Source organism: Pogoniulus pusillus, chromosome 27 (assembly GCF_015220805.1).
Source record: "Pogoniulus pusillus isolate bPogPus1 chromosome 27, bPogPus1.pri, whole genome shotgun sequence".
Lineage (NCBI taxonomy): Eukaryota > Metazoa > Chordata > Aves > Piciformes > Lybiidae > Pogoniulus > Pogoniulus pusillus.
This window is the reverse complement of record NC_087290.1, coordinates 16,564,604-16,590,597: the sequence shown is the minus strand read 5'-3', so window position 1 is coordinate 16,590,597 and position 25,994 is coordinate 16,564,604. Positions and strand designations below refer to the sequence as shown.

At 45.9% G+C, this 25,994-nt stretch overlaps 2 protein-coding genes across 8 annotated transcripts in view; both read left to right on the top strand.

Annotated features, from left to right (window-relative positions):
• The first annotated feature begins 331 nt into the window (after nt 1-331).
• LLPH (LLP homolog, long-term synaptic facilitation factor) lies at nt 332-4,680 on the top strand. The gene is made up of 3 exons (XM_064165899.1): nt 332-438; nt 602-785; nt 4,457-4,680. The coding sequence occupies exons 1-3, from the start codon at nt 376-378 to the stop codon at nt 4,618-4,620; spliced, it is 411 nt and encodes a 136-aa protein (XP_064021969.1). The 5' UTR covers nt 332-375; the 3' UTR covers nt 4,621-4,680.
• Nucleotides 4,681-8,404: 3,724 nt separating this feature from the next.
• The window catches only part of SRPK2 (SRSF protein kinase 2), a 130,219-nt gene continuing 112,629 nt past the window's right edge, over nt 8,405-25,994 (top strand). For 3 of the 7 annotated variants that reach the window (XM_064165961.1, XM_064165959.1, XM_064165954.1), the window contains exons 1-2: nt 21,047-21,136; nt 21,234-21,318. In XM_064165961.1, the coding sequence (XP_064022031.1) occupies nt 21,121-21,136; nt 21,234-21,318 (101 nt within the window). In that variant the 5' untranslated portion in view covers nt 21,047-21,120. Of the gene's footprint in view, nt 8,418-21,046; nt 21,137-21,233; nt 21,319-25,994 lie in introns of those variants that run through there. The other 4 variants (XM_064165962.1, XM_064165955.1, XM_064165958.1 and 1 more) reach the window with 3 other exon arrangements.

Genomic DNA, 25,994 nt, shown 5'->3' with positions numbered 1-25,994 from the left:
GGCAATACCGTAAGCGGTGACAGCCTGTGCTGCAACTCAGTTGTTTCACGCAGTCATTTCGGTGGGAAAGGACCCGACTGAGGCTACTTGAAGTACGACCGCCAGTTGTGAGCAAGTTTCTCTCGTTGCTTCAGGGTTTCATTAGGAAATGCGCGGCGCTAGCCAAGAATGAAAGGTTGCTTTTTACCTCGTGGTGACACCTACCGGCTTTGGTCGCTACCCACCCCCGGCGCGCTGCACTGGGAGCGGCGGTTGGGCGTCATTCCATAGCCACAGCGAGCAGCTGCTCCGTGGCGTGAGCACGACGTGAAACCGCCCCGGGAGCGGGGCCGGCTCGGAGCGTTCCCGCAGCAGGCGGGGCGCAGCGGGGCGCGCATGCGCGACCGGAAGGCGCCGTGCGGCGTGGGGGGGACCGGCGGAGCCTGGTGCGTGGCGGCGGTGAGCCCAGGGAAGGGGTCCGGGGGGGGAAGGGGTCCGGGGGAGGGAGGGGCAGGGAACCCCCTCTCTGCGCGCTGCCCGCCCGGTAAGGCCGCCGGTAAGGCGGCAGCCTCTGCCCTGCGCTGGCTCTGGCCTCACCGTTTCCTGTGCCCCCTCCTCTCAGGACATGGCGAAGAGCCTGCGGAGCAAATGGAAGAGAAAGATGCGGGCGGCGAAGAGGATGAAGAACGCGCCCAAGGAGCTGGAGAGGCTGAAAAAAGTCCTGGGGACCAACGCGGATGCCGTCATGGAGGAGGTCAAGGAGGTGGCAACTGTGGTGACCCCCAGGAACGTCCTAGCGCAGGGCGGTGAGTTGGGCTCTCGTTGGGCGCGCTGGAGCTACGGGGAGAGTCCTGCTAGCAAAGCGGGGCAGGACCGCAGGGGAGCCGAGGTGCCCTCGCCAGGTGTCAGGCAGGCTCCGGCTTGCCCCGGCCCTCGGCTGTCTTTCTGAGTGCTCGCTGTGTTTTCCTCCTGCCTCCCGCTCCCCGCCCTTTCCAGTGTGCCAGTTTCTTTTGTTGCCATCACCCGGGCGCAGGGACGTGCTGCTGGATTAGTTTGTGTTCCTGTGACTTATTCCATGCAACTCGGTGACAGCGAGTTGGAAAAACAAATCTTTTAAAGCCTAAATGTGCTTTTAAATCCTCGAATTTGGCTGCCCAGGGAGGTGGCAGAGTCACCATCCCTGGAGGTGTTCAAGCAAAGCCTGGATGAGGCACTCAGTGCCATGGTCTGGTAGTTGATTGGACAGGGCTGGGGGATAGGTTGGACTGGATGAGCTTGGAGGTCTCTTCCAGCCTGGTTGATGCTATGATTAGCCTTTGAGGCTTTGATTTAAAGTATGCAGCATGATACTAAGACATGTCTTTGTGAAGATAGATGAGTGAAGTTTCATCACTGAGCAGTTATTGCAAGCACAGCACTTTATTTGTAGATGAACTGCAAACAGGATTTTATTTCCAAGCTACTTCAAAGAGGACGCTTAATATATGAAAGTTGAACATAAACCTAAAGTAATTTTATAGAGATTTTATTAAAAAAAATAATTTGGGAGTTTTCCTTTTTTTTTTTAAAATTAAAACAACAACCAAAAAAGCCTCATAATAGAGTCATGGAATGGCTTGGATTGAAAGGAACCTCCAAAAGTCACTCAGGGACACCCTCAACTCGATCAGGTTGCCCAGAGCCCTGTCCAACCTCACCTTGAAGATCTCCAGGGAGGGGGCCCCAGCCACCTCCCTGGGCAATCTGTTCCAGTGCTCCACCACCCTCATGATGCAGAACTTGTTCCTGATATCCAATCTAAATCTTTTATGTTCTAGTTTGGAGCCATTGCCCTCATCCTGTCCCTGCAGGCCTTTGTAAACAGTCTCTGCAGCCTTCTTGTAGCCCCCTTCAGGTACTAGAAGGTCATTATTAGGTCTCCCTGTAGCCTTCTCTTCTCCAGACTGAACACCCCCCAGCTCCTCCAGACTGTCCTCGTAGCAGAGCTGCTCCAACCCCCTAATCACTTAAGTGGCCTCCTCTGGACCCAGTCCATCAGATCCATGTTCTTCCTGTACTGAGGGCTTCCAAGCTGGGTGCAGTACTCCAGGAGAGGTCTCAGCAGAGCAGAATAAAGTGGCAGAATCACCTCTCTGGATCTGCTGGCAATGCTGCTTTGGATGCAGCCCAGGATGTAATTTGCCTTCTGGTTCCTTTAGATTGCAAAGTACAATTAAAATAATGTGCCATGTGAGGAAGTGGCATTTTCTCTCAGGGGTGTTCCTTCATTTAGTTAATGCTGCATCTGACAGGAATCAGAGAAGCAGCTTACACAGAGTTGGTTTTCTTGTACTGTCAATTTTTTCTTGGTTTGTGTTGGCAGTCATCTCTCCTGTGGCTTTTGGAAAACAGTGCTTTTAACATGCCTTGGGTTTTGTGTCTTTGTCTCTGGAACTGGGACTTTTTTAGCTACATATCAAAGAATGTTAGGGGCTGGAAGGGACCTTGAAAGCTCATCCAGTCCAACCATCCTGCCAGAGCAGGATCACACAGGAACACATGCAGGCAGGTGATGAATATCTCCAGAGACTCTCCACAGTCTCCTTGGGCAGCCTGTTCTGGGGTTCTGTCACCCTCACAGGGGAAACATTTTCCTCATGTTTCCATGGAACTTCCTATGCCTCAACTCCCACCCACTGCCCCTTGGCCTGTCATTTGGCATCACTGAGCAGAGTCTGGCTCCATCCTCTTGGCTCTCACCTTTACATCTTTATAAATGTTCACGAGGTCACTCCTCAGGCTCCTCCTTTCCAGGCTGAAGAGCCCCAGCTCCCTCAGGCTCTCCTCCTAAGGAAGATGTTCCACTCCATCACTTTTGTGGCTCTGCACTGGACCAGCCTTTTGTTGTGCCAGCAGGTACAGCCTTTTGTTGTGCTGGTGGACCCCTGTGCCTGTTCTCTGCTGATTGCACGTATTGGTATTGCAGCTTTAGGGTTCCAGAAACACACCTTTGTGGTGCAGATCCCTGTAGACTATCAGCATGCTTCAACTATTAAAGCAGCACACTTGCCTTTTTCTCATGAGCTTCATCTCCCAACATCAGACAGGCACAACAGAGAAACATCTCTAAAAGCTGATGATAAAGCTTTTAGAGCTGCACCTGTGTGGTCTGGAAGCGAGGTTGAAATTAAATAGTAGAGCACAGTTTGAATCTGTACATAAACAAGACATCCCCCTTGCAGCTTTGGTGTCTTGCTGTGATGTGATGTTCATGTGTTAGCTAGCTGGGGTTACTCCTTGGGAGTTACCATGTCACAGGCAGTCTTCTAATCCTGTATGTCTAATTATATTGGATTTGATCTTGTGCTAATTTTTCCAGGCAAATGTAGCTCATGCTTTGTCCCATCATTGTATTTCATCTTTTTACTTTGTTCTTCTCTTGTTTTCATCTTTCACTCTAATTGTTTAGAGCAGATCATCTTAGACACCACATCATAAAGAGTGTTTAATTGTGCATATGTTTCAGTAAGCCTATGGCTTTCTCTACAGTTGCAGCATTTAATGGAGACCACAAACAATGCTTTTAGGCATAGTATTAGAACATATGGCAGACTAAAGAATAAGCACAGAGAAGGGGGACCTGAGGGTCCTGGTGGATAGAGGAAGGATGACCATGGGCCAAGAAGCCCAATGGTGTCCTGGGGTATATAAGAAGGGGTGTGGTGTTTAGCAGGTCCAGAGGGGTTCTCCTCCCTCTCTGTTCTGCCCTGGTAAGGGTATATCTGGACTACTGTGGCCAGTTCTGGGCCCCTCAGTTCAAGAAGGACCTCAGGGAACTGCTTGAATGTGTCCAGCACAGAGCCACAAAGATAATGAAGTGGAACACCCTTATGAGGAAAGGCTGAGGGAGCTGGGGTTCTTTAGCTTGGAGGAGACTAAAGGGTGGCCTCAGTGTTTACAAATACGTGAAGGGCAGATGTCAGGAGGATGGAACCAGGCTCTGCTCAGTGATGTCAAGTAATAGGACAGGAAGCAATGGGTGCAAGCTGGTCCACCTGAACATAAGGAACAATGTTTTCCCTGTGAGTGTGACAGAGCACTGGAGCAGACTGCCCAGAGAGGTCACAGAGCTGCCTTCTCTGGAGACATTCAAAACCTATCTGGATGTGTTCCTGTGTGACCTGCCCTAGATGATCCTGCTCTGGTAGGGCAGCTGTACTGGATGATCTCTGTGATCCCTTCCAACCCCTAACATTCTGTGATTCTATAAAGGTTCTTTGCCCAGACATAGGCCTTTAGGGAAAATGTTGCATATTTTCTATCAGCTGTTGAAGTTCCTGGGTTGCAATTGCATTGGTTCAGAAAGCACTCAGCTCTCTACATACAAATACTGCTGTGCATAGGAGGATTATTGTACCACTTTGGTGAATCTTGTAGTAATAGATTCTGTCAAGTCTATTAATATATTTTATTCATTATAAATACCTTTATTTTTCAGATGACTCCAAAATGGACATTGATAATAAACGAAACAAGAAAACTCTTCTAGACCAGCACGGACAGTACCCAATATGGATGAATTCCAGGCAGAAAAAGAAGCTGAAGGCACAACGTGTTAAAGGCAAAAAAAAATCAAAATTGGCCAAAGGCTTAGCTTGGTAGAATCAGAGTTCTGTAAGATCATGAATATTTTACTTACAAAATAAATACCCCAAATAAGTACATGGCAGTTTTGTGCTTTACCGCCGAGTATAATTTCACAGAATCATTCAGGCTGGAAAAGACTCTCAGGATCAAGTCCAATCTACTCTGCAAAGTTCACCCCTAAACCATATTCCCAAGCACCTCATCTAAACGACTTTAAAACACATCCAGGGTTGGTGACTCAGCCACCTCCATGACCACTCTTGCTGTGAAAAGTGTTTTCTGATGTCCAGTCTAAACCTGTTGCATGAACTTTTGAAGAAGTTGTTAGGCCAGCAGTGGTGAAAGCAGTATCAACTTGGTACCTACAGACCTTTAAAAATGCAAAAAACAGTCTGAGTGCCTTTGAATAGATGTGGTGGAAGGCCAAAATAGGCCTAAATGTGTCCTGGCATGTCCAGACATGCCCTGTTCCCCCTCTCTCCTGCTGATGGGGGAAGCAACTGCAGGCAAGGAAGACAAAGGCCTGGTGCCTCCATGTCTCTTCCAAGTTATAAGCAGCATACTCACATATGTTTAGACACTTGTTTGTGTTCTGCCCTAGAAGGGTAAAAGAAAGTCCTAGCTCACCTAATATGGTCAAGTTTGGCAAACTGCCATTCTGATTGGGTAAGCTTTCTGGCCAAAGAGCCATTAGTGTCAGGCTGAATTGATGAGGTGATCACAATGTGCTCTCAGTGCTCTCCGCCACTGCAAACATGCTCTCTGCTGCTGTATCCTGCCATGCTCTGCCATGCTTTTGCCTTACTTGCTTTGCAGCATTTTTTCTGCTAAGTTCCAAGCCAGCTTTGCTGCATAAGAACAAGCCCTGATGATCTGGGGCTTGTATACCTGGAATTAGTTTAGTTTACCAGGAATAAGCATTAAGTGCTTTCACATGATAGGCTAACATAGCCAGTGTGATATTGGGCCCCTCTGCACATCTGCAAGACGTTGTGCCAAGTCTGCACATCTGCAAGTCTTCTGCTGAGATTGGGAGCCCTGGAAAGGACAGAGTCATCCAAGAGGGACCAGAATCAGGTCAGAGATTGTCTGCCTCCCAGCAACCTGTTAGAGCCTGGGAAGATTTAGAAGCCTCAACGGCTAACAAGATGCTGGCAGAACTCCTTTCAGGTGTTTGGGTAGTGTCTGGAGGCTGTAGTTTAGCCCTGGGAACCCGGAGATACTACTTTGGGAGTAAATACTTAAGAGCCTCTGTAACTAATTCTAAGTACCTTCTGCCTTAAGCAGGAAGGAGCCTCGGGTCCCTCTAGTGGGCAAGCAGTATATTAACTGCAAGAGTCTCTTGCCAATTTCAATTAGGTGAATTAACGTTTGTTATACTATTGCTAGTTATTTCTTGAGTGTTCAAGATTGCCTCTGTTTTTCCTCTCTGCAATGTTTTTCATGACTGCAAAGAACTTCTTATTAAAAATTAAGGTCTGTGGTGAGATTCCTGAATATCAAAATTAATAAACTATATTAATCTTGGAAATAAAAAATCCTTGCCATACTGTTGCAATAGATTAAGTGTCTGTGTTTACCTGGAGCTTCATCTTTTATACTGTGACCAGAGGAAATGCTAAAGGAAAATTCTGAAATAACAATGGAAATGGAAATGGGTTTTGTACTGTGATCTTCATCAATGTAACCTGTCTTTTAGTCAATTCAACCAAAGGAGTCTGTAAACTCACCATCTCCTTTACCTTCTGTAAAATTGCTTTCCTGTGCCAATTTATATTGCCTTTAACATCTGATGAATAACAAAAATGGACTTTTTAATATTTAAGTAAAAAGAGATTGTAGAATCATAGAATCATAGAATCAACCAGGTTGGAAGAGACCTCCAAGATCATCCAGTCCAACCTATCACCCAGCCCTGTCCAGTCAACTAGACCATGGCACCGAGTGCCTCATCCAGTCTTTTCTTGACTGGATGAGGCACTCGGTGCCATGGTACATTGTACACTGAAATCAACACCAAGACCTTAGGAAGCTTCTGTAAGTGAAAAGATCAAAGTGTCCAAGTGACTAATGCGTGAAGAAACTTTAGGTAACTCAGAAGTATTTCAGTGCTGTCTGTGGTTTAAGTGCTGCAGGAGCTAAATAAAACTGATGAACATGAGAGAATGCAAATGCAGAGATTAGCAATAAAATTGTTTAAGACATTTTCTGAATTTTGGTAAATGTGAATTCACTTTTCCATGTGTATTTTCAGTGTCCTTCAACGACAGTACCCATCTGTCAATGAGCTTTATGACATGGGCAGAGGATAAGGTACAGCATGGTTGTGTAACACAGGCCATTTTGATGTGACTAGCTGCAGCTGATGGTACATTGCTGGGTGCTAATGTGATGAGAGATGCAGGAATTAGTTGTCCTGGAAGCTTATGTTAAAATCTCTAAGAATTGAAATTATTTTGGTGCCCATAGGATCATAGGATGTTAGGGGTTGGAAGGGACCCAAAGAGATCATCGAGTCCAACCCCTCTGCCAGAGCAGGACAATCCTATCTAACACAGATCACAGAGGAACATATCCAAACAGGCCTTGAAAGTCTCCAGAGAAGTAGACTCCACAACCTATCTGAGAAGCCTGTTCCAGTGCTCTGTGACCCTTACAGTAAAGAAGTTTCCCCCCTTGTTGAGGCGGAACCTCTTTTGCTGCAACTTACACCCGTTGTTCCTTGGCCTATCTGAGGGAGCAGTGAGCAGAGCCTGTCCCCCCCCACTCCTGGCAGCCTCCAGATACTTACAAACATTTATCAAATCCCCTCTCGGTTTTCTCTTCTCCGGACTAAGCAGCCCCAGGTCCCTCAGCCTCTCCTCATCAGCCATGCCCTCCGGTCCCTTCATCACCCTCCTAGCCCTCTGCTGGACCCTTTCCAGCAGGATGATGGAAGGGGAACATCCCTCTGGTTATTTATGTCCCCACACACCCAGGACCCCCAGCCATGCCCCACGCCCTTGGCATGTGAAGGGAGCCTGGGGGAATCTTGAGGGGAGTCAAGGTGACAAAGGGGGTTTGGGGACATCTAAAGGAGATCTGTGAGCATCTAGAGGGGATAAGCGCCCCTTTAAAGTGGGTCTAATGGCATATAAAGTGGGTCTGGGGCCCCTGAATAGGAGTCTGTGGGCATCTAAAATGGGTTTGAGGATCTCAAAAGGGGAGTTGGAGGCCTGAGGATCTCAAAATGGGTCTGGGGGCCTCTGGATTGCCCACTGGGGGCTCCTAGAGGGTCCTAAAGGAGTTGGGGGGAGGTCTCATTGTAGTTTTGTGGTCTCTGTGGGGTCCCCTCTGTACCTGGCGTCTTCATTGGCACTGTAGAGCCTGGCACGATTTGGGAGGGTCTAACTCTCGTGTTGGGGGTCCCCGCAGGGGGCACGGAAGCCAAACGGCACTGCCGCCGCGCGCGCCTAGCTCCGCCCCTCACGTAATAACGTAAGCACGTCCCGCGGCCGCTCTAGCACACCGTCTCTGTGCTCAGGTGCGCCCTACGCGCTCGGCTCTGCGCTCGGCTCTCCGGTGCAGCTCCGCCCATTACGTCATGATGTAAGCACGTCCCGCGGCCGCTCTGGCCTGCACTCTCTCTATATATAGAGCCGCTCTGGGAGTCGTCTTCATCGTCGGTCCTCCAGGATGGTTCCTCCCCTCGCGTAATGACGTAAGCACGCCGCGCTGCCGCGTCGCGTTTCGGTGCCCGTGGTCTCTGCTCTCTCCTATCGCTGGCCTGGGGCCGCCCTTGCTCCGCTGCCTTGCTGAGCCTCCGCCAGCGGGTGAGGAGCTGTCGGGTGATGTCTGGGGGCCTCCGGAGGTTTTAGAAGACTCAAAGATGCCTGGGAGGGGGGTATGGGGCCGGGGGCACTCACGTCCCGGCGTTCTGGGGCTCCTCAGCCCGCTCAGGCCCCGGCGGAAGCCCGAGACCCTCGCCCTGGGCCGTGGCGAGGGGGCGGCTGTGGAAGGGGTAGGGTTAGGGAACCGGAGCGGAACCGGCGTCTTGTGGGCGAGAGTGCCCCTGTAGTACTGGGTGGAGTTTCCCTAGGGCTTTGGAGTCATCCCTTTAGGTTCCCAGAAAGATTAAAGAGGACATCTAGGGACATCTAAAATGAGTCTGGGGGTATTAAAAGGGCTTTTGGGGGCATCTATACGGGTCTGGGATGATTTAAAGGAGGCCTGTGGTCCTGTAGAGAGGGTCTGGGGCCCTCTTAAGCGGATCTGTCGTCATCTAAAGCGGGTCTGGGGAGCATGAAAAAGGGGTCTGTGGGTATCTAAGGGGGGCCGTGTGCCTTCTGCATTTTCCCTCGGGGCCACCCTGGGCGTCTCTGGAGGCTTCCGAAGGAGTTGAGGTGGGCTCTCAGGTGTTAGGGGTATTTGTGAGGTCCCCACAGTATCTGGGATGTTCTGTGGAGTGGCGGGGTCTCAGATTTTGGGATTCCACAGGATCTGGGGAGGTATTGTTCTAATTTTTGGTAGCCTCTGAGGGTCTGGGACACAGCCATGACCCTTCCTGGCATGTCAAGGGACTCTGGGGGAATCTAGAGGGGTTTTGAGGGTAACAAAGGGGGTATGGGGACATCTAAAGGAGGTACGTGAGCATCTAGAGGGATTTTGGGGTCCCTGAAATGAGTCTGGAAGCCTGTAAAGGGGGTCTGGGTACATCTGAAGTGGGTCTGGGGGTATCCAAGTAGGATTTGGGGGCATTAAAAGGATTCTGGGGCCATATAGAGGCGTCTGGGGGGGCCTAGAAGATCTCTTCGGCGCTCCAAGGGCATCCGTTCAGGGTCCTGAAGGAGATGAGAGCGGGTCTCAGTGTGGTTTTGGAGTCCCTCTCGGGACCCCACAGCGTCTGGGTTCTTACATGGCGTTGCTAGGGACTCCGCGGCCTGGTGCGGCAGACTCTCACGGTCACTGCTGCCGCCTTGTGGGCATGGCGAGGTAATGCGTGCTGCAGTTTGCTGCTGCGGCTCCTAAAGGGCTTTGGAGGGTACCAAAGAGGGTCTGGGAGTATGACAATGGCTTTGGGAGACATATAAGGCAACCTAGGGAGCATCTAAAGCAGCAGGGAACGGATAAAGAGTGGGTACAGGGACATCTAAAAGAGATCTGTGAGCATCTAGAGAGGTTCTGAGGGTGCCTAAAAGGAGTGTTAGGGGGGTCTGGGGGCTCGTGAAAGCGTATGGGGACATTTAAAATGGGCGTGGGGGTACGAAATAGGGGTTTGGGTGTATGAAAATGGGTACTGTGGGTATCTAAATTGGTCTGGAGGTTCCCTTGGTGGCTCCTGAGGGGTCTTTGTGGGGGTCTTGAAGGAGTTGGGAGGGCTCAGCCAACCGAAATCTACTCTTCTCTATCTTGAAGGCATTATCCTTCGTCCTGTCCCTGCGGGCGTTTGTAAACAGTCCCCCTGCAGCCTTGTAGCCCCCTTCAAGTACTGGAATGGTATTAGGTCATCTCTTCTCCAGTCTGACACCCCTAGCTCCCTCAGCCTGTCCTTGTAGCAGAGGTGCTCCAACTCGCTGATCATTTTCATAGCCCTTCTCTGGACCTGCACCATCAGGTCCATGTCTGTTCTGTATTGAGGGCTCAAGAGCTGGCTACAGTACTGCAGCTGAAATCTCAGCAGAGCAAAGTGGCAGAATCACCTGTCTCCATTTACTGGCCAGGCTGCTTTGGATGCAGCCCAGGATGTAATTTGCTTTCTGGGCTGCAAGCTCACACTGTCTGCTCATGTTCAGCTTCTTGTCCCCCTGCCCCCCGCCAAGTCCTTTTCTATAGGGCTGCTTTCTGTCACCTCATCCCCCTAGTCTGTGTTGATAGGATTATTCTGGCCTAGGTGCTCTTGAACCTCATGAGGTTCACCTGGGCCCACCTCTCAGCTTGTCCAAGTCTCTCTATTTAGATTTAACACTTTTGGCCTTTAGAAAATGATGACTTTCCAGTGTAATAAAATACTGCTTGAATAAAAGTCTCTCTCTGTGATTGAGTAACTAATCTTCATTATTAGATGTCTTTGGTTTATTGCTTAGAAAACAGGAACACAGCATGATAACAGCTGTGAAACTTTTGAGATTGCAATGTCTGAAAATTCTGCAGAACAGCTAACAGAAGGTGAGATTTAGGGTACTGTGACCTCATTAAACCTTTCTTAAATGATGTTGTAAAATGAGAGATGCTTTTAAATTCCAAATGCTAAAATATGTGGGGTGAATTGTTGTATATACAAGTAGGGATTATTCCTTTAGCCAGAGATTGGGCCTAGAAAGGCACACACACACTTTGTAACTTGTAAGAAGCAGGAAATTAATTACATGCCACTTGCAGGAGAACAGGGAAGGAATCAGAAATATCTGTGCTCTGGTACCATTTGCTGGGAGAAGCATGATTAAGCACCAGTGAGTTTCAGAGAGAAAAATCATGCTTGCACACAATATTGAACAAACTCTCTATTAATCTGAAATGGCCTAAACTTTCTCAAGTCCTGTCTAAACTATGGCAGTGTTGTGCTGTGCAATATACCCTAACCCTCATCCCTTTTCTCCTCCAGAGTGGAGATCAGACCAGGGCATAGTACAGCTGCTTTCTGGCTTCATGCCCAATTCCTATTCCACCCATTAAAATCGGGTGGTCAAGAAGGTCAAGTATGGCTGGAATGTATTTCAGTGTAAGGCTAAGAAATAGCTGGAGATTCTGGGCCCTGAATTTTGGACTGACTCAGTGATCCAGTGGCCAGTGAGACTGCACTGTGCTACTACATGACAGACTAATTTTGAGTTGAAGATCACAGAAATAGTTTTCACCTCTGCAGATCCTGTGTAACTACAGCATTTATTAACAAATTTAAGCTAACTTAATTAGGTTGTCTTTATCCAGCAGCATAGCCTGGTAATTCTCCAGGTTATTCCTTCATTAAATCACTAATTTAGCACAGAGTATTCACAGGGTCTGTTACAGTTTTGAAGACTAGTGTCTTAATTCTAAATGATAAATCTGTGAGAGGATTTGAAAGTCCATCCCAAACGGGGGCTGAACAGAATATGAGATCAATCTATCTCATTTCATTGGGTGGTTATTTTTCTATATGATCTGAGGTTCAGAATGTTCATTCTTCTTCTTGCTTGCCTGTTGTTTTTCCTCCACTGTTCTTCTGGCCTTAAGTGCTCTGTGCCAAACAATTGTTATGGTCACATTGCAAGGTAAGGCAACGTGGCCTTGTGGGCTGTGGTGTCCCAGGGGGAGGTGTCTGGACTTCTGTCCAGAGGGGTCTGAGTTTGTGCAGGTGGGTCCCTGGACTTTGTTCTGGGGAGTTAGCTGGATTATTGTCTACTCGTGTGTGTGTTTGTGTATGTTTATTACCTTTTATACCTAGCCTACTTTGTAAATAATAATTTCCTCTTCCAAAATTGTGAATAGTGTGGTAGTTTAACTGTGGGGGTAAATCCCAGATTCTAAGTGTAAACCCACCACAGAGCCTGCTGCTCTAGTACCCAAGGTGGCTCATTGAAAGCTGCCAGACACCTGCTTATGCAAGTTGCAGCTGTATCTTTGTCTGCAATGGGCTTTACAAGATATTTCTGGAAGGCATGTTTGATCCTAAGAACATAAAAGCAGGCAATGATGAAAAGCTGAATTGTTTCTTCCCAGAGAAAGAAAAAGTTAAGAGCTATACAAAGCCATTACTGTCAAAAAATAAGACGTGGCTTACATTTTTGTGCCTTGTGATCTCTTCCTGATAAAGGCATATTAGGAAATGGTTTTGAAGCCCTCTGAGCTTCATCTTGCCTGCATAACTGAGGGGATACATTAAAGTCATTGGTATCCACATACGAGCATGAATTATGGCATGTACACTGTGGTATTATTCTGGGGGCCTGCACAATTCAGCATAACCTCTATTTTTATCTACTTGCTCATTGTCCATTTACCTCCTGAGTATGAGGGACCATACAGCTTTTTAAGTCCCTGTTTTCACATAACTTTATCCATTTTTGTACATGTATTTCATTCAAGGAATGTAAAATGAGAGTCTGTGGGACAGCTGTGTCCAGCATGCCATGAGCTAGATCATAGAATCATCCAGGTTGGAAGAGACTTCCAAGATCATCCAGTCCATCTTATCACTCAGCTCTATCCAATCAACTAGTCCATGGCACTAAGTGCCTCATCCAGTGTTTTCTTGAACACCTTCAGGGACAGTGACTCCACCACCTCCTTGGGCAGCCCATTCCAGTGCCAGTTACTCTCTTTGGGAAGAACTTCCTCCTAACATCCAGCCTATACCTCCCCTGGTACAACTTAAGTCTGTGTCCTCTTGTTCTGTTGCTGGTTGCCTGGGAGAAGAGATGCTGTGATTGGAAGAATATCAGATAAATTGGTATGTGGACAAAACCAACAGCATCACATTTCCATGTGGATTTCAACCACAGTTCAAAGTTCACCCAGGTTTTCAGTGATTAGAGGCATGCTGTGAGTGTATGCACTGGACTTGGCAGTGCATTGAGTTCACAGCAACACTTCTTGCTTCGGTTCCCATAGAAATGGTACAGTGCCTTGTTCCATTGGGTGCAAACAGAGCCCAGCATATCAGTAAACAAACAGATTTGGATGTATCCTACTTTAATCAGATGTACATTTAATTCCCATTTTGCTGTGCCATCCTGCTTTTTCTGCTGGTTTTTGCAATTGTGTTCTTTAAGAATAATGTGTAAGTTAGGACAGAGGAGAAGATTTTAGGAGCTGGATTTATATGCCTATTGTAAGTAGTGGTCGAAGGGAATAAAAGCTCTTGTATTCAAAACATTAGAATCTGGTTTCTGGACAAAGAAGAAATCATTGGCCTGCACTGCCTTTCCTCCTCACTAGGAATTGAAATAGCCACAATGCTGTATTTTTGTGCTTAATCTCTCTTTGCATCAGCTGCTCAGCTAGTCAAGTACTGAGTGCTCCGGGAGGGTACAATTCCTGATACTTAGAAGTTACTATATGGATGCAGTGTGTTACCTGCACTCCAACAGTGTAGTGTCTTTAAGGTCTGACTTGAGTGAAAAGCACAATGAAGACATAGTCTTGGTAACAAACTCTACATTCTTGCAGCTCTGAAGGGAAATGCATGTGAATACTTCCTGCCACAGTCATTTGTGTTACTGCAATGAATGATAAAGTGGGTGTAAAACATGATTAAATCAACACCCCCTCCAACCCCCCCCTAAGTCAAGCCCACTGGATTAATTTATAAGAAACAATATGCAAGGCCAAACTGCAATGGATTAACTTTTTTTGTGTGGTTTGAATGAATCTAACCCACTGTTTGTAATATTTTCACTGTTATTTAATGTTACACAGCTGATAGTAGATGCACAGGGAATTTCACATGCCTGGAGGTGGACAATCAGACTCTATTCAGTTCTTTGGAAACAACACAGTTCATTTATGAGTGTTCTTTGTGAGTGCTGAAAAGAATCCCAATTGACTAGCAACCCAAGACAGTTCTACTTTTATTTTAACAATTAGCTGTAATAAAATAAAATTGCTGGTTGTGGTGGTTTGGGTGTTACCTGCCCCCCCCCCCCCCCCCCCCCGTTAAAATCACCCAGACTAGACTCAGCCGAGCTGGAAACTAAAGACTGGAGCTATATTTACTGCTTAGCACAGTATACAAGCAGATAGTTAAAATATATACCGAATTATACAAGTTTAAAAGTAATACAGAAAGACCACAGCCCTCCCAGAAACCAGAGTCATCAGGAGGGGCTCTCAAGCACCCTTCCACCTTCTTCCCACCCCTCTACCTTGCCCCATGTTTTGCCTTACGTTCAAGGTGAGTTTGGAGGATTGGCCAGGGGAGTTAGAAAGCAGATGGATTAGTCACACAGATGGCAGGTTAGAGAGAGAGAGAGAAGTGCATCCCAAAGCCAGAGTGCAAAACTCTTGTTTCTATCCATCTCAGCAAGCCTGTGAGTGCAGTAGCCATCACCATTGTTTCCTTTTCACAGCCTCTAATCTAATTCTTCTCACCAAAATATTTCAGCTAGGCTCAAACTAGCACACTGATCGATATGGTATAGACATACCTGGACAGAACAAAAGTGAGTAGCTAGTTCACACATGGTAGGAGCTATCAAAGTTGTCTGATCTTTTACTTTGTAGGATCCAGTTATTGTTAACTTAAAAGTGTCAGTGGTCACAGGATGGAATATCCCATGCTGAGTAAGGAAATGATTCATAGTTTTAAAGGACTGTTGCTTTGATTATACTAAAAGAATCCTGAGCTATTTTTTGGAATTGCCTCTTAAGTACTGTAGTTTCTTGGATCAAGGTAGTGGAGACTATGCACAGGTAGCACTGTTCTATGCTTTAATGGCAACCAATAGTGTACTGATAACTGTAGCTGCTCATGCATGTTGCCCATGTAACTGAGCCAGTGTTTACCAAATAGTTACTTCCTACAAAATAGGACAAGCTTACTCTGCTGCTGAGATTAAGTTCTTGAACTGTATCTGAGCGAACCAGTTTGGCCAGTGCTTCTCTACTGGCTGTTCCATTAATAGAAGGTTGTTTCAAAATGCATTATAACCAGAACGTTTGTGAAGGAACATTGGTCTTTGCTGAGATAAGCAGTAGGGTAATGGCTATTAATTTCCCAGGGGGGTGTTGGTGAGGGTGCTGTAGCAATGTGACACTGAAGGATGTGTGAAGAAAGGACATCTGGGGCACTAGTAACATAAGACTGCATCATCCTACTAGTCAGCTGGTGTCTGATTTTTCAGAAGGCTGTGAAAACATCTTGTGTCAAGTAAAAATATAGGGAAGGTTGTGGAGAAGAAAGAGGCTTTATTCTTCAAGGGAGAATGAGTCAATTGCTTCCTCTTACATTAACCTTTAAGCTTATAGTTCATTCCTTGTTGTTTTCATTGTGAATATTGTTCATGTAGTCCAAGCCAAGAGAAAAGGAAACTGGGTCAGCCCTGCATCTTATTTCTAATGAATTTGCACTAGTTGGCAATCCCTACCTTCAAGTAGAAAGCTGAGAATTCAGAAAAGGGAGCTTGATATCAAAGATGTGCCTTTGCAATCCCTAGAAAATCTTCTCAGATCTGGCCAAATCATGAGATTTTGTAAAACAGCATTTTGCATATGTGGGACAGAGACATGTGAGAGTTTAATACTTAGGTCTAAAAATATTCCATGCTTGCTTAGCAGTTAAATTTCTCACACAACCAGACTGTGTAGCTGCCATTCAGAGAGAAGCAGTAGGCATGAGTCCAAACCACTGCTGCATCGCTGCTGAAGAACTTTCCCTGTAATTACTTGTCTTGTGTTTGCTTAGGAAACTCAGACCAGTCACTAATCTTTCAGTGATCATCTCTTCACTTGCTGAATTTTAATCAAGGAAGAAACCATCTATTTTAGATAGAGAAATGCAAGGCAATAGATTGAAACAAGGGTTGAGATCAGAGGGGCAAGCTCAGTAAAGAGCTGGAAACCAACCAGGAGGAGAAGGGTTTAATGTAATCTAAGAAAAAGACCCAGGAAGCTGGAGGAAGTTTAATTGAGGGGGTGTTTGGAAGCCTGCTGGAAGTAATGGGGAAGGTAGAATGAGTCATTCTGGAAATCTGGGTTCTCCAATACTAAAATAAATATGGTCACAAAAATACTGCCATAGCCTGTTTTCATTCTATTTCAGATCTGAGTTAAGTCATGCCCTCTTTTAGACTGCATTCAAAAACATCTGGGTTGATGTAGCTATTTCTGGGCATAGGTAAGTCTTTAATTTCATGTCAGGCAGGTCTTAAACTGGTCTAGTTCGTCCTTTACATCTCTCTACTCTAGTTAGTAATGTCAGTTAACTTGGTAAGAATTTCCTATCAGCTCTGCACAGGTGTACAGCTGGAATACACTGCACCATTTTACAGGTGAAGAAATTGAGTCAGGTGAGTTCTGTAGTTTGTTTTAGGAAGAGCACTGTGAATCAATGAATGAGCCATGAATCTAAATTCAGGAATTTCTGACCTCGTGTTTCTTCTGGAAATCCCAGATCGTGCTTCCTTTTATTTTTTTCTCTCATTACACTACTTCTATTGTTCAACATTCATTGCTCCTATTAATGTGAACTGATTATATTCAGTGATGGGCCAACAATCCTCCCTCTACAGGGAAATCTGTCATATCACTGTTGCTTAACACTTCCTCTCTGTAAGCTTGTTGTCTATGTTGCTCAAAACAAAGATAAGAATTGTTCTTTTTGTTTTGCCTTCATACTAGAAGGGGGAAAATGTTGCTATCCAGACAATTCTTTAAGTGAACAAAAGAAGGCTAGACTTACTGTTTGTATGCCTACACAAGCGTGTTATACTGAAGGAAATGTGGAATGGGGGTGGGAACTGAAGGAAGAGACAACCATGAGAGGCGAGAGCATGACAAGGCTGGATTTGCATACTAATGAGAACTCTCCTTTAATTAGGAATTTCCTTTCAGTACATTGTTCTTTTTCCTTTTCATGCTATCCATTGCTGGAGGGGTTTTTTTGTGTTGGGTGTTGGGTTTTTTTCAGCCTCTGCCTTATGTGTTATTTCTCATTTATTCCACTCTGAGCAGGAGCAGCACAGAGCTGGCTCATATCCTGATTTCTGAGAAAGTGCAGTTCAGGGAGTGTGCAACCGAGCAGTGGGAAAAGCAGTGCTGAAAGGAACTGGTACAGAAATCAGGGGAAAAATTCTAACAGTGCTTTGCTAAAGGAAGAATTTTTAGTTAATCTCAGAAAGATAATACCATGTTTACAGGACTGATGCTACGTAACTTTTTATTCTGTACAAATGTGTTCCATTCACGTCTGAAAAGTGGGGTATTTCAAAGCTAGGTGAAAAGGAAACCAAACATCTGTGGAGTGTGAGTGGTCCAAACTACATTATAAACAGGTAAAAATGTAATCCATAGTTCAATATTTTCTCCTCCTCCTATGCTGTCTTCCTTCCTGGGTAAATTACAGAATTACAGAACCATCCAGGTTGGCAAAGCCTCTCAGGATCACCAAGTCCAAACTATAATCCTGCTCTACAAGATTCACCTTAAAACATATCCCTAAACACCACCTCCAAATGACCTTTAAACACATCCAGGGTGGGTGATTCCACCACCTTCTGGGTAGCTCATTCCAGTCCCTGACCACTCTCTTTGTGAAAAACATTTTTCTAATGTCCAGTCTAAACCTCCTCAGTCTCAGCTTGAGGCCCTTCTCCCTTGTTCTGTCTCCAGTTACCTGTGAGAAGAGACCAGCAGCAACCTCTCCACAATGTCCCTTCAGGTAGTTGTAGTCAGCCGTGATGTCTCCCCTGAGCCTCCTCTGTCTTAAACTAACCATCTCCAGCTCCCTCAGTTTCTTCTCATCAGATTTATTCTCCAGACCCTTCCCCAGCTTCCTTGCCCTCCTCTGCACTGGCTCCAGCACCTCCACATCTCTCTTGTATTGCGGTGCCCAAAACTGAACACAGAACTTGAGGTGTGGCCTCGCCAAGCCCAAGGGGACAATCACCTCCCTGCTCCTGCTGGCCACAGCATTTTTAATACAAGCCAGGATGTCATTTGCCTTCTTGGCTGCCTAAATCACATTGCCCTTCCCCATAGTGAATGAATTCTGTCATAATCCTTGTAACAAAACAGATACTTTTTCCTGTTTTATGCTCAGAGACAGCCAGAAACAGATGCATTCTGACCCTGTCCACAGTCCTGTATGTTGTATACTGATGTCACAAATGCCTTCTTTTACTGTTTAGTCTGTCTTCCCTGTTGACTGTTGATGAATAAAATATATTACACTAAAATAAGAATGAATAATTTCCCTGAAAGGAGTGAATTCAAATAAATTTCATTTAGCATAAATCCATTTTGGGCATCCCTATACCTTGAATGATTTACATCAATCTTTGCATTTTCTCTTAGTGCTTGTATTCTCAGAAAGGGAATTACACTCTCAAGAGGCTGAAAAGTTAGTTGATCTTAATTTGCTTTGCAGTTTGTTAATTGCACCTGGTAATCCTCCATACATATATTGAGAGTCTCACATGTTTTTTGGTTTTGCACTTCTGCCTGAGCATGCTCTGAGTGGGGGCAGGGTAGGGAGGAAACAACAAAACCAAGGAAGAATTCGGTTGCAAAATATGTGCTCATTAGAATAGAAAGAAACTGCCTGTGCAGCATACACCCACCTGGTCGACATAATTCCTTCTCTGTGCACCAGCCCTGATTATGCTGCTGACATTATGCACATAGGGGAAATTCCTTTCTGACTCCAGATCTGACAGATCTATAACCCTGTTGATGTAAACAAAGCTCACTACTTATCTAAGACCCAACTGTAATTGTCCAGTCAGTTCCACATACAGACTTCCTACTGATGCAAACAGAAGTGCACAGGAGCAGCTGGAAAGATGTTTGGGACCCCGATATGGTTTCTGCTCTAAAACCTTCAAGGTTAACTTTAAATCAGCAGTGCTCCTGACAAAGGGAAAAATCCAACAGTCTCTCCATTTTCTCCACTACCATCTCCTTGTTTTTACCATTCTCTGTACAAGCACAAGCATTCGTGCAAGAGCACAACTGAAATGGTGAAGTCAAAACTAGCCTGGAAACAAAGGGTAAATATGTAATATGCTTTTTAACATATTATAACATATTTATTTTCATGTTCTTAAACTTTCTCAGCAGGAAGCCTTCCAAATTTCAGTACAGTGTTCTGTTGCCTGACCTGTCACACTGATTTGTCACTGAAAGACTAACCACAACAAGGGAAACATGTAAGGTATCAACACTGTGTGTACTCCAGTAGTAATTTACCCTGGAAATGTTGCCTTTTTTTTTTCCTTTCTTCCTTTTTTCTTTTCTGATGCTTTCTTATATGATGGAGGATGGAACACAAGAAATATTTGGATTTAGAAATGCAGCTGCGGTGCCTCATGAGAGCTGTAGTTTAGGAGCTTCATAGTCCTGCTGTTGTCTGTTCACCAAGCTCTCTAGTCTAACCAAACCAAAAGTACTCTATGTTGTGGTGTTTCCTTTTTGAGTTGTCTAGCTTTTTTTTTTTGTTGTTTGTTTCTATTCTGGTTTAACTCCTAAGCTTCTGGTTTAAGTCCTAAGCTCCAATTTTCTGTAGTGGAAATCTCAGTGATGCAATTACTTGAGACTAGTGATTACTGCTAGATTCCCTTCACTCGCAGAATACCTTGACAGCAGCTGCTTTGACATTTTCATCCTTATGGACTCTTTGTCTTGCCACTGAGGGAGGCAGTTCTGCCTCAAAATTTAATGGCTGCCCTCTGTTATCTTGCAGTTACTGTGCCTTTGAACTTCAGTCATAAAATCATAGAAGGTCTTAGGCTGGAAGAGACCTTAGAGATCATCTAATCCAACCTCCTTGACATGGGCAGGGGATGCCTCTCAACTAGACCAGGTTACTCAAGGCCCCATCCAACCTGGCCTTGAACATCTCCAGAGAGGGGCATCCACAGCCTCTCTGAGGGATCCATTCTAGACTCTTGCCACTCTTGTAGTAAAGAATTTCTTCGTAAGATCCAATCTAAACCTATTCTCAACTTAAATCCATTTTCATTTATCCTGTTGCTGGGCTCTCTTGTAAAAACTCCCTCTGCAGCCTTCCTGTAGGTTTGCTTCAGCTATTAGAAGGCAGAGTCTTCTCTTCTCCAGACTTCTTCCAGTCCCAGGGCAAGATAAGCCAGACAAGCTGCACACCTCTATGACAGTTTTTGATGACCCAGATCATCTTTGGTATCACAGAGGCATAGAATGGTTTAGGTTGGAAAAGACCTCAAAGCTCAGCCAGTTCCAACCCTCTGCCATAGGCAGGGACACCTCTCACCAGAACAGGTCACTCAGGGCCTCATCCAACCTGGCCTTGAACACCTCTAGGTAGGGAGCAGCCACAGCCTCCCCGGGCGACCTGTGCCAGTGTCCTACCAACTTACGCTCATCAGGCACAAGTTAGAGACGATACAAAATTTCAGTCCCGGAGCTGTCCAAAATTGAGCAATGCTGAGCACAGCCCAAGAAGTGACAGTTTCCAACGGGCTATTATTAGGCCAAATCTGAACAGTGCCTGGCTTCGAGGGCGAGAAGAGGCTGTCGGCAGGAAAAGGCAAACACTGCCAAGAGTGGCCCATCAGGGCAATCGAATGGCTTAGCGAGGCCCAGAGCCCAGGCACTGCTTTCCCCGGGTTTGTGTCGTGAGGCGAACCGGCTGCGGCCCCCCCTCAGGTGCGCTCCCGCCCGGCCCGCGCCGCCACCTGCTGCCGCCACGGCCCCGCCTTTCCGGCCGCGGCCCCACCGGCAGGGCTGCGCTTGCGCAGTCGGCGGCTGTGCGGTTGGGTCCTGTCACTGTCGCTAGGCTGTCGGCGGCGGGACCGGGGCAGGGTAGGGTAGGGCAGGGCGAGGCGGTGAGCGGCGTGTCCGCCGAGCAGCGGGCGGCGCCAGGCGATGAACTCCCGCAAAGGTAGCGTACCGTGCTATGCCGGGCGGCGGGGCGGGAGCGGGGGGGCTGCGTGGCCGCCGCTTACGCCGGCTCCCGGTTCTTCTCTTCTCCCCGGTAGTGCTGGCCCTGCAGGCTCGCAGGCGGCGGCCCAAGCAGTCCGCGGCGGCCAGCAGGAGGGACAAGCACCCGCCATCCCACAAAAAGTGAGTACGGGGAACTCGACCCGCCAGGACGGAGCCTCTCGCCCGGGACAGATCTGTTGGCCGTTCTTTCTTCACGCTATCTTTCCCCGCACCTCCCCGTAACGCCTGTCGAGGGCAGTCCCGCGGCTCGGCCGCTGTGCCCCCACGCAGTCCCGGCCGTGCTGCTGGCTTTCCCGGGGAAGCTGAGCCGCTCCCGCAGCCGCCGGTGGGATAGAGGGCAGCTCCTCCGGCAGAGCACGCCCTGGCCGCTCGCACCGCACCGCACCGGAGCCAGGCCCTTCTGCGGGCCGTTGTCGCCTCGTGCCCCCGGGGGCTGTCTGCAGCCCCGGCCCTGGGCTCAGGCGCCTTAGGGCAGGGTCTGCTCCTGCCTTCCTCCCGTGTAGAACCCTTTCCTCATCGCTGCGGTCGGCGGCTGTGATAAACCCCTGTTTGTCTGGGATCTGCACAGGTTTGGTCTCTGCAGCCCTCGTGTCCCTTTTGAGTCACCCTCCGATTCATCTTCATGGTCATCTCCCTCTCCTTGTGCTTTCTGTGCAGAGGCTTCTTTCTGGAGACCTTCTCCCGTCTGCAGGCAGTCCCTTTCCCTGGTACACTATCCTGCTCTCGGTCTCCTGCTCCCCACTGTGAGATTGTTTCCTGTTGCCCGCGGTGCTGATAGCACTGTTGTCTCGTTTAAATACATGTTGGCCTTGAAGAAAGGGACCGAAGTTGTGGGCCGTTTCCCCCCTCCCCTGCCCCAGTCTTCTGCTAACACTACATGTTTTTGTCGCTGTCCATCTATTCTCACGATGCCTGTTTTCACTGAACCATGTAGCAGCATTCTCTCATCTCCACAGTGTGCCCAACTTAACTACTCTTGTCTTGTGACAAGGTGGCTTTGTACTCCTCTGTGCTTTGGTGGTTTTTTTCCCCTCATACAATTACTTGCTTCTCTCACTAACTTTTCCTGTATTTTGTTCAGTGAGACTTTATTGGTGACTCATGAAGTCACCGTTAGTCTCTTGCCTTTTTTTGTTGTTGCTCAGGGGTGCAGTCCACCTGCATTGTTCAGACAGGGAAACACACACCCTGATGTTCCTTAGCCTTTTCTCCTTCGAGGCAGCCAGTCTTTGGAATTAGGGAGCAGGAGATGATGGATATAGGTAGAGATGATGGAGTGAAAATGTTGCTGTGTGCTATGCCAGATGAGTCAAGGGGCAAGGTCTTTTTTCTTTCTGATTTCTGTAGGAAGAAATAATATATCTTTGACCTTGGAGTTTTGGTGGGATTTTTAAAGTTACAATCAATGGGGTTCTTTCCCTTTTGAAATGGGTAAAAATAATGTAGAGTGAAATGCTGCAGTAGTGGTTGTCAGGCTTTGACAGATAACTTTTCACACTCCGTTCTGCTACTGCTGTTTCCTCCAGCATCACACGAAAGCAGCATTACGCTTTCAGTTGAGTGAATTTGGATTTACTGCAGTGGAAGCAAATCTTCCGTACAAAATATATAATCTGATTGGACTGGTTCCTGTGTTTCCAGAAACCTTTTGAGAAGTCACTTTGTTTCATTACATGGATTTGTTTTACCACGTTGAAAAGAGGAATACTATTTTAACTCAAGGTTCAGAATTAGTTTTGTAGCTGTCAGTTAAATCTCTACCACAAGGTGAAGAACTTTTCTTCTGCTTGGGTGATGCAGTGCTTAATACACTTCTCTGTCTCGAGACACCCTGTTGGTTGAGTTTGTCGAAAGAGACACTCGGTAAGTGCAGAAATGGTGTTCTTTTCATGTTTGCCGAAGAAATGGGCCACTGTTAAGCCAGGGTGCAGAGTCAGTAGCTGGCCACTTTCCATGCTGAGTCAGCATTTCCAGATGCAGTGGCTGGGTCTGTTCAATTGCTGCAGGAAACAGTGGGTTTGCTGTGGTAGACAGCAGTGCCATACTTTCTTATCTGCTATGTATATGGTCTTTTCAAACTACTTTTATGCTAAGGACACCTCCTACTCTATTTTATGGTTCTTCATGAAGTTTTTAGGTATTCCTGTATTTAGCTAAATAGTTTAATCCCCCAAAGTGAAGCCAGCATCTGAGGTTATTTCAGAAGACAGTCTCAGTAGAAATGTGTTTTGTCCTGATCTTATCCATGCTTAAAATTCACCTGCTACAGCATCTATCAGTGTCTTAGGACCATGCAATATCTGTGATGCACAGTAGCAGCAAATGAAAATGTTGATTTGAGGAGTGGAAATTCTATACCTTAAGTTCCCTCTGGTGAACTTGTTCACTACATAAGAATTGTGACTTGGTTTCACATCTAAAACTGGCTTTATTTCTGTATGTTGTGGTTCATAGGAAAATTCTTCTCTGCTGGGTTATAGCTTTATGGAACAACTTCTATTGCTGCTGGTAACAATGTGCTTCAAAGGAACTGCAGGATTCGGCTTGTAGAATTGGCTAGGAGAGTTGTATTGCACTGTAGCTTATTTGCAGGCTTTTGTTTGAAGAATATTAAGATGTCAACACAAAAAGAAGAAAAAATTACAGTGCCTTTAAACTCTGAATAGCTTTTTGTCTATTATGACTTTGGTTGTCATAGAAGGTTGTGAGGTTGGTCCTGTCACTGCTCACCGTTCACCTCTTAAGTTGGTTTTATGCAATAGAGTGAAAAGAGAAGAGAGCAGAAGTTGAGCTGCATGTTCTGAGGAGAAAGCACTTTGTCTCGAATCAGTACTACATTGAAGTCCTGATTTATTATGTAATAATAAAATCTGCTGGATAGCAATTGGATTTGGTGTGTGGTGTGTGCAGACTTCTTACGTATCTTTTGAATTGGACAAAAATAATCAAATGCTACTGCAAATTATTTCTCCTTAAAGTGGAGAATGCATTTGAGAGAGGTTTGTGAAGTAGAGTTTTTGACAGCTACTGAAGTCCGTGCTCAGAGACGGACTTGGTAACAGACAGATGAGGCAGTTTCCTGACCTCAGTGCTAACAGAAGCCAGTTCTGTAAGAGATGGCCTCAGGTACTTCTGCCTTTTTGCATTCAGCAGAATGATAGGCTCTTCTTTATATCCAGACTAGTACTGGATTCAACTGGGACAGACTTATTTTGGACGTTTTTATTTTGCTTGAATTTATTTGTGAATGAATATGACAGAAGGCGAATGAATATCTTACTGGAGGTTTGTCATCTTTAATGTATTTGCTATAAGTTTTTATCCAAAGCTCACAGCTAATTTTTTTTTTTTAGCATCCAAAACCTAAAAAAAAGGCCACATGATGATGAAGTGTGTTACATGATGATGAAGTGTGCTGAATACTTCACATGTATATATGTGTAATCTCCTTCTCTGGAGACTTGCAAGACCCATCTGGATGTGTTCCTGTGTGACCTGAGCTAGATTCTGTAGTCTTGCTCTGGCAGGGGGGTTGGACTCAATCTATGAAGGTCCCTTCCAACCCCTAACATCCTGTGATAAATCCAGATCCCAAGAGTGAATTTTCAAAACTAAGTTCTCTGTAGGGTAGATGTTCTGGTTTTGTCTTTAAGCAATACTTCACCATGGGTGCTAGAGACCATGAGAGATTGCTTCATGGTAGTGACAAGTGTAAGTGTTAGATAACACAAGGAGTACCATGTTTCTGTACTGTGCACTTCCAGATGGCTACTTGGACCCGTGGGTATTGTACAGTTTTCAGGGTTTTGGGTATAAGACATCACTATGGAATCTTAAATATCTGAAAAGAATTCGTTGCTTTTGTTTGCCAATGTTTCTTTACCACAGTGTGTTTTAACCTCTTCCAGTAACTCTTTGAGGAGAACAAAAGTGCTCATCTTGCAGCATGTTACAGTGGCTTCCCTTTGCTGCTTTTTTTTGTGGTTTGGGTTTTGGGTTGTTTTTATGCTTGCAGAAGTTTTGCAAACCCTGCCCTAGCTTTTTCATTAGCTATTTTTGCAAGGGTGAGAGTGGAAGTATGTATGTGAAATGGACTCTCTTTGACCACCAGTGGGCTTAGGGCATAGTATCTGGATATATATCCTAGAGTTTAGGAAGGCCACTCAGTGTTCTTTTAGGTATTTACTCAAAATTTGATGTTACTGGAAATTGCTACTCTTGCCTTCTTTCTTCATAGCCTTTTGTCATCTTGCTAAAGCTATTTTAATAGGCAATCTGTCTTGTTTCTGTTACATTTACAGATTTCATTAAGCTACCTGTACTTCAGGGCTGTAACTTTCTGTCTTGGTTACTTGCACACTGAGTGTGGGTGGGCTCCAGATGCTTAACATTATGCCTTCCTAAAGAGTACAATGTACAGAAAGATTCAGATCAACATAATAAAATTGATTTTAGTTGTCTAGACGTAATGCAAGTAATTGTTTTCTAAAGAAGTAAGTGATTGCATTTAATGTAAAGAAAGTGTTATGGTATGTTTGATCATGAATGCCTGATTAAATCCACTGTTCATCTCTTTAAAGTGATGACAAAACACAGAGTAAATGATACATTTACTGGAAACTGTTTTCATTTGGTCTCTGTGATTGCTTAAGGCAATGAACTTTAGGTAGTAAGCCTTTATCTAGCTTCCTTTTCCTGTCCTCTTGCGTGAAAATGCTACGTAGTAGATTTGCTGCTACGTGCACCCACACATTTATCATAATGTGTATAGAAGTTAAAAATTCTTTTAATGCTTT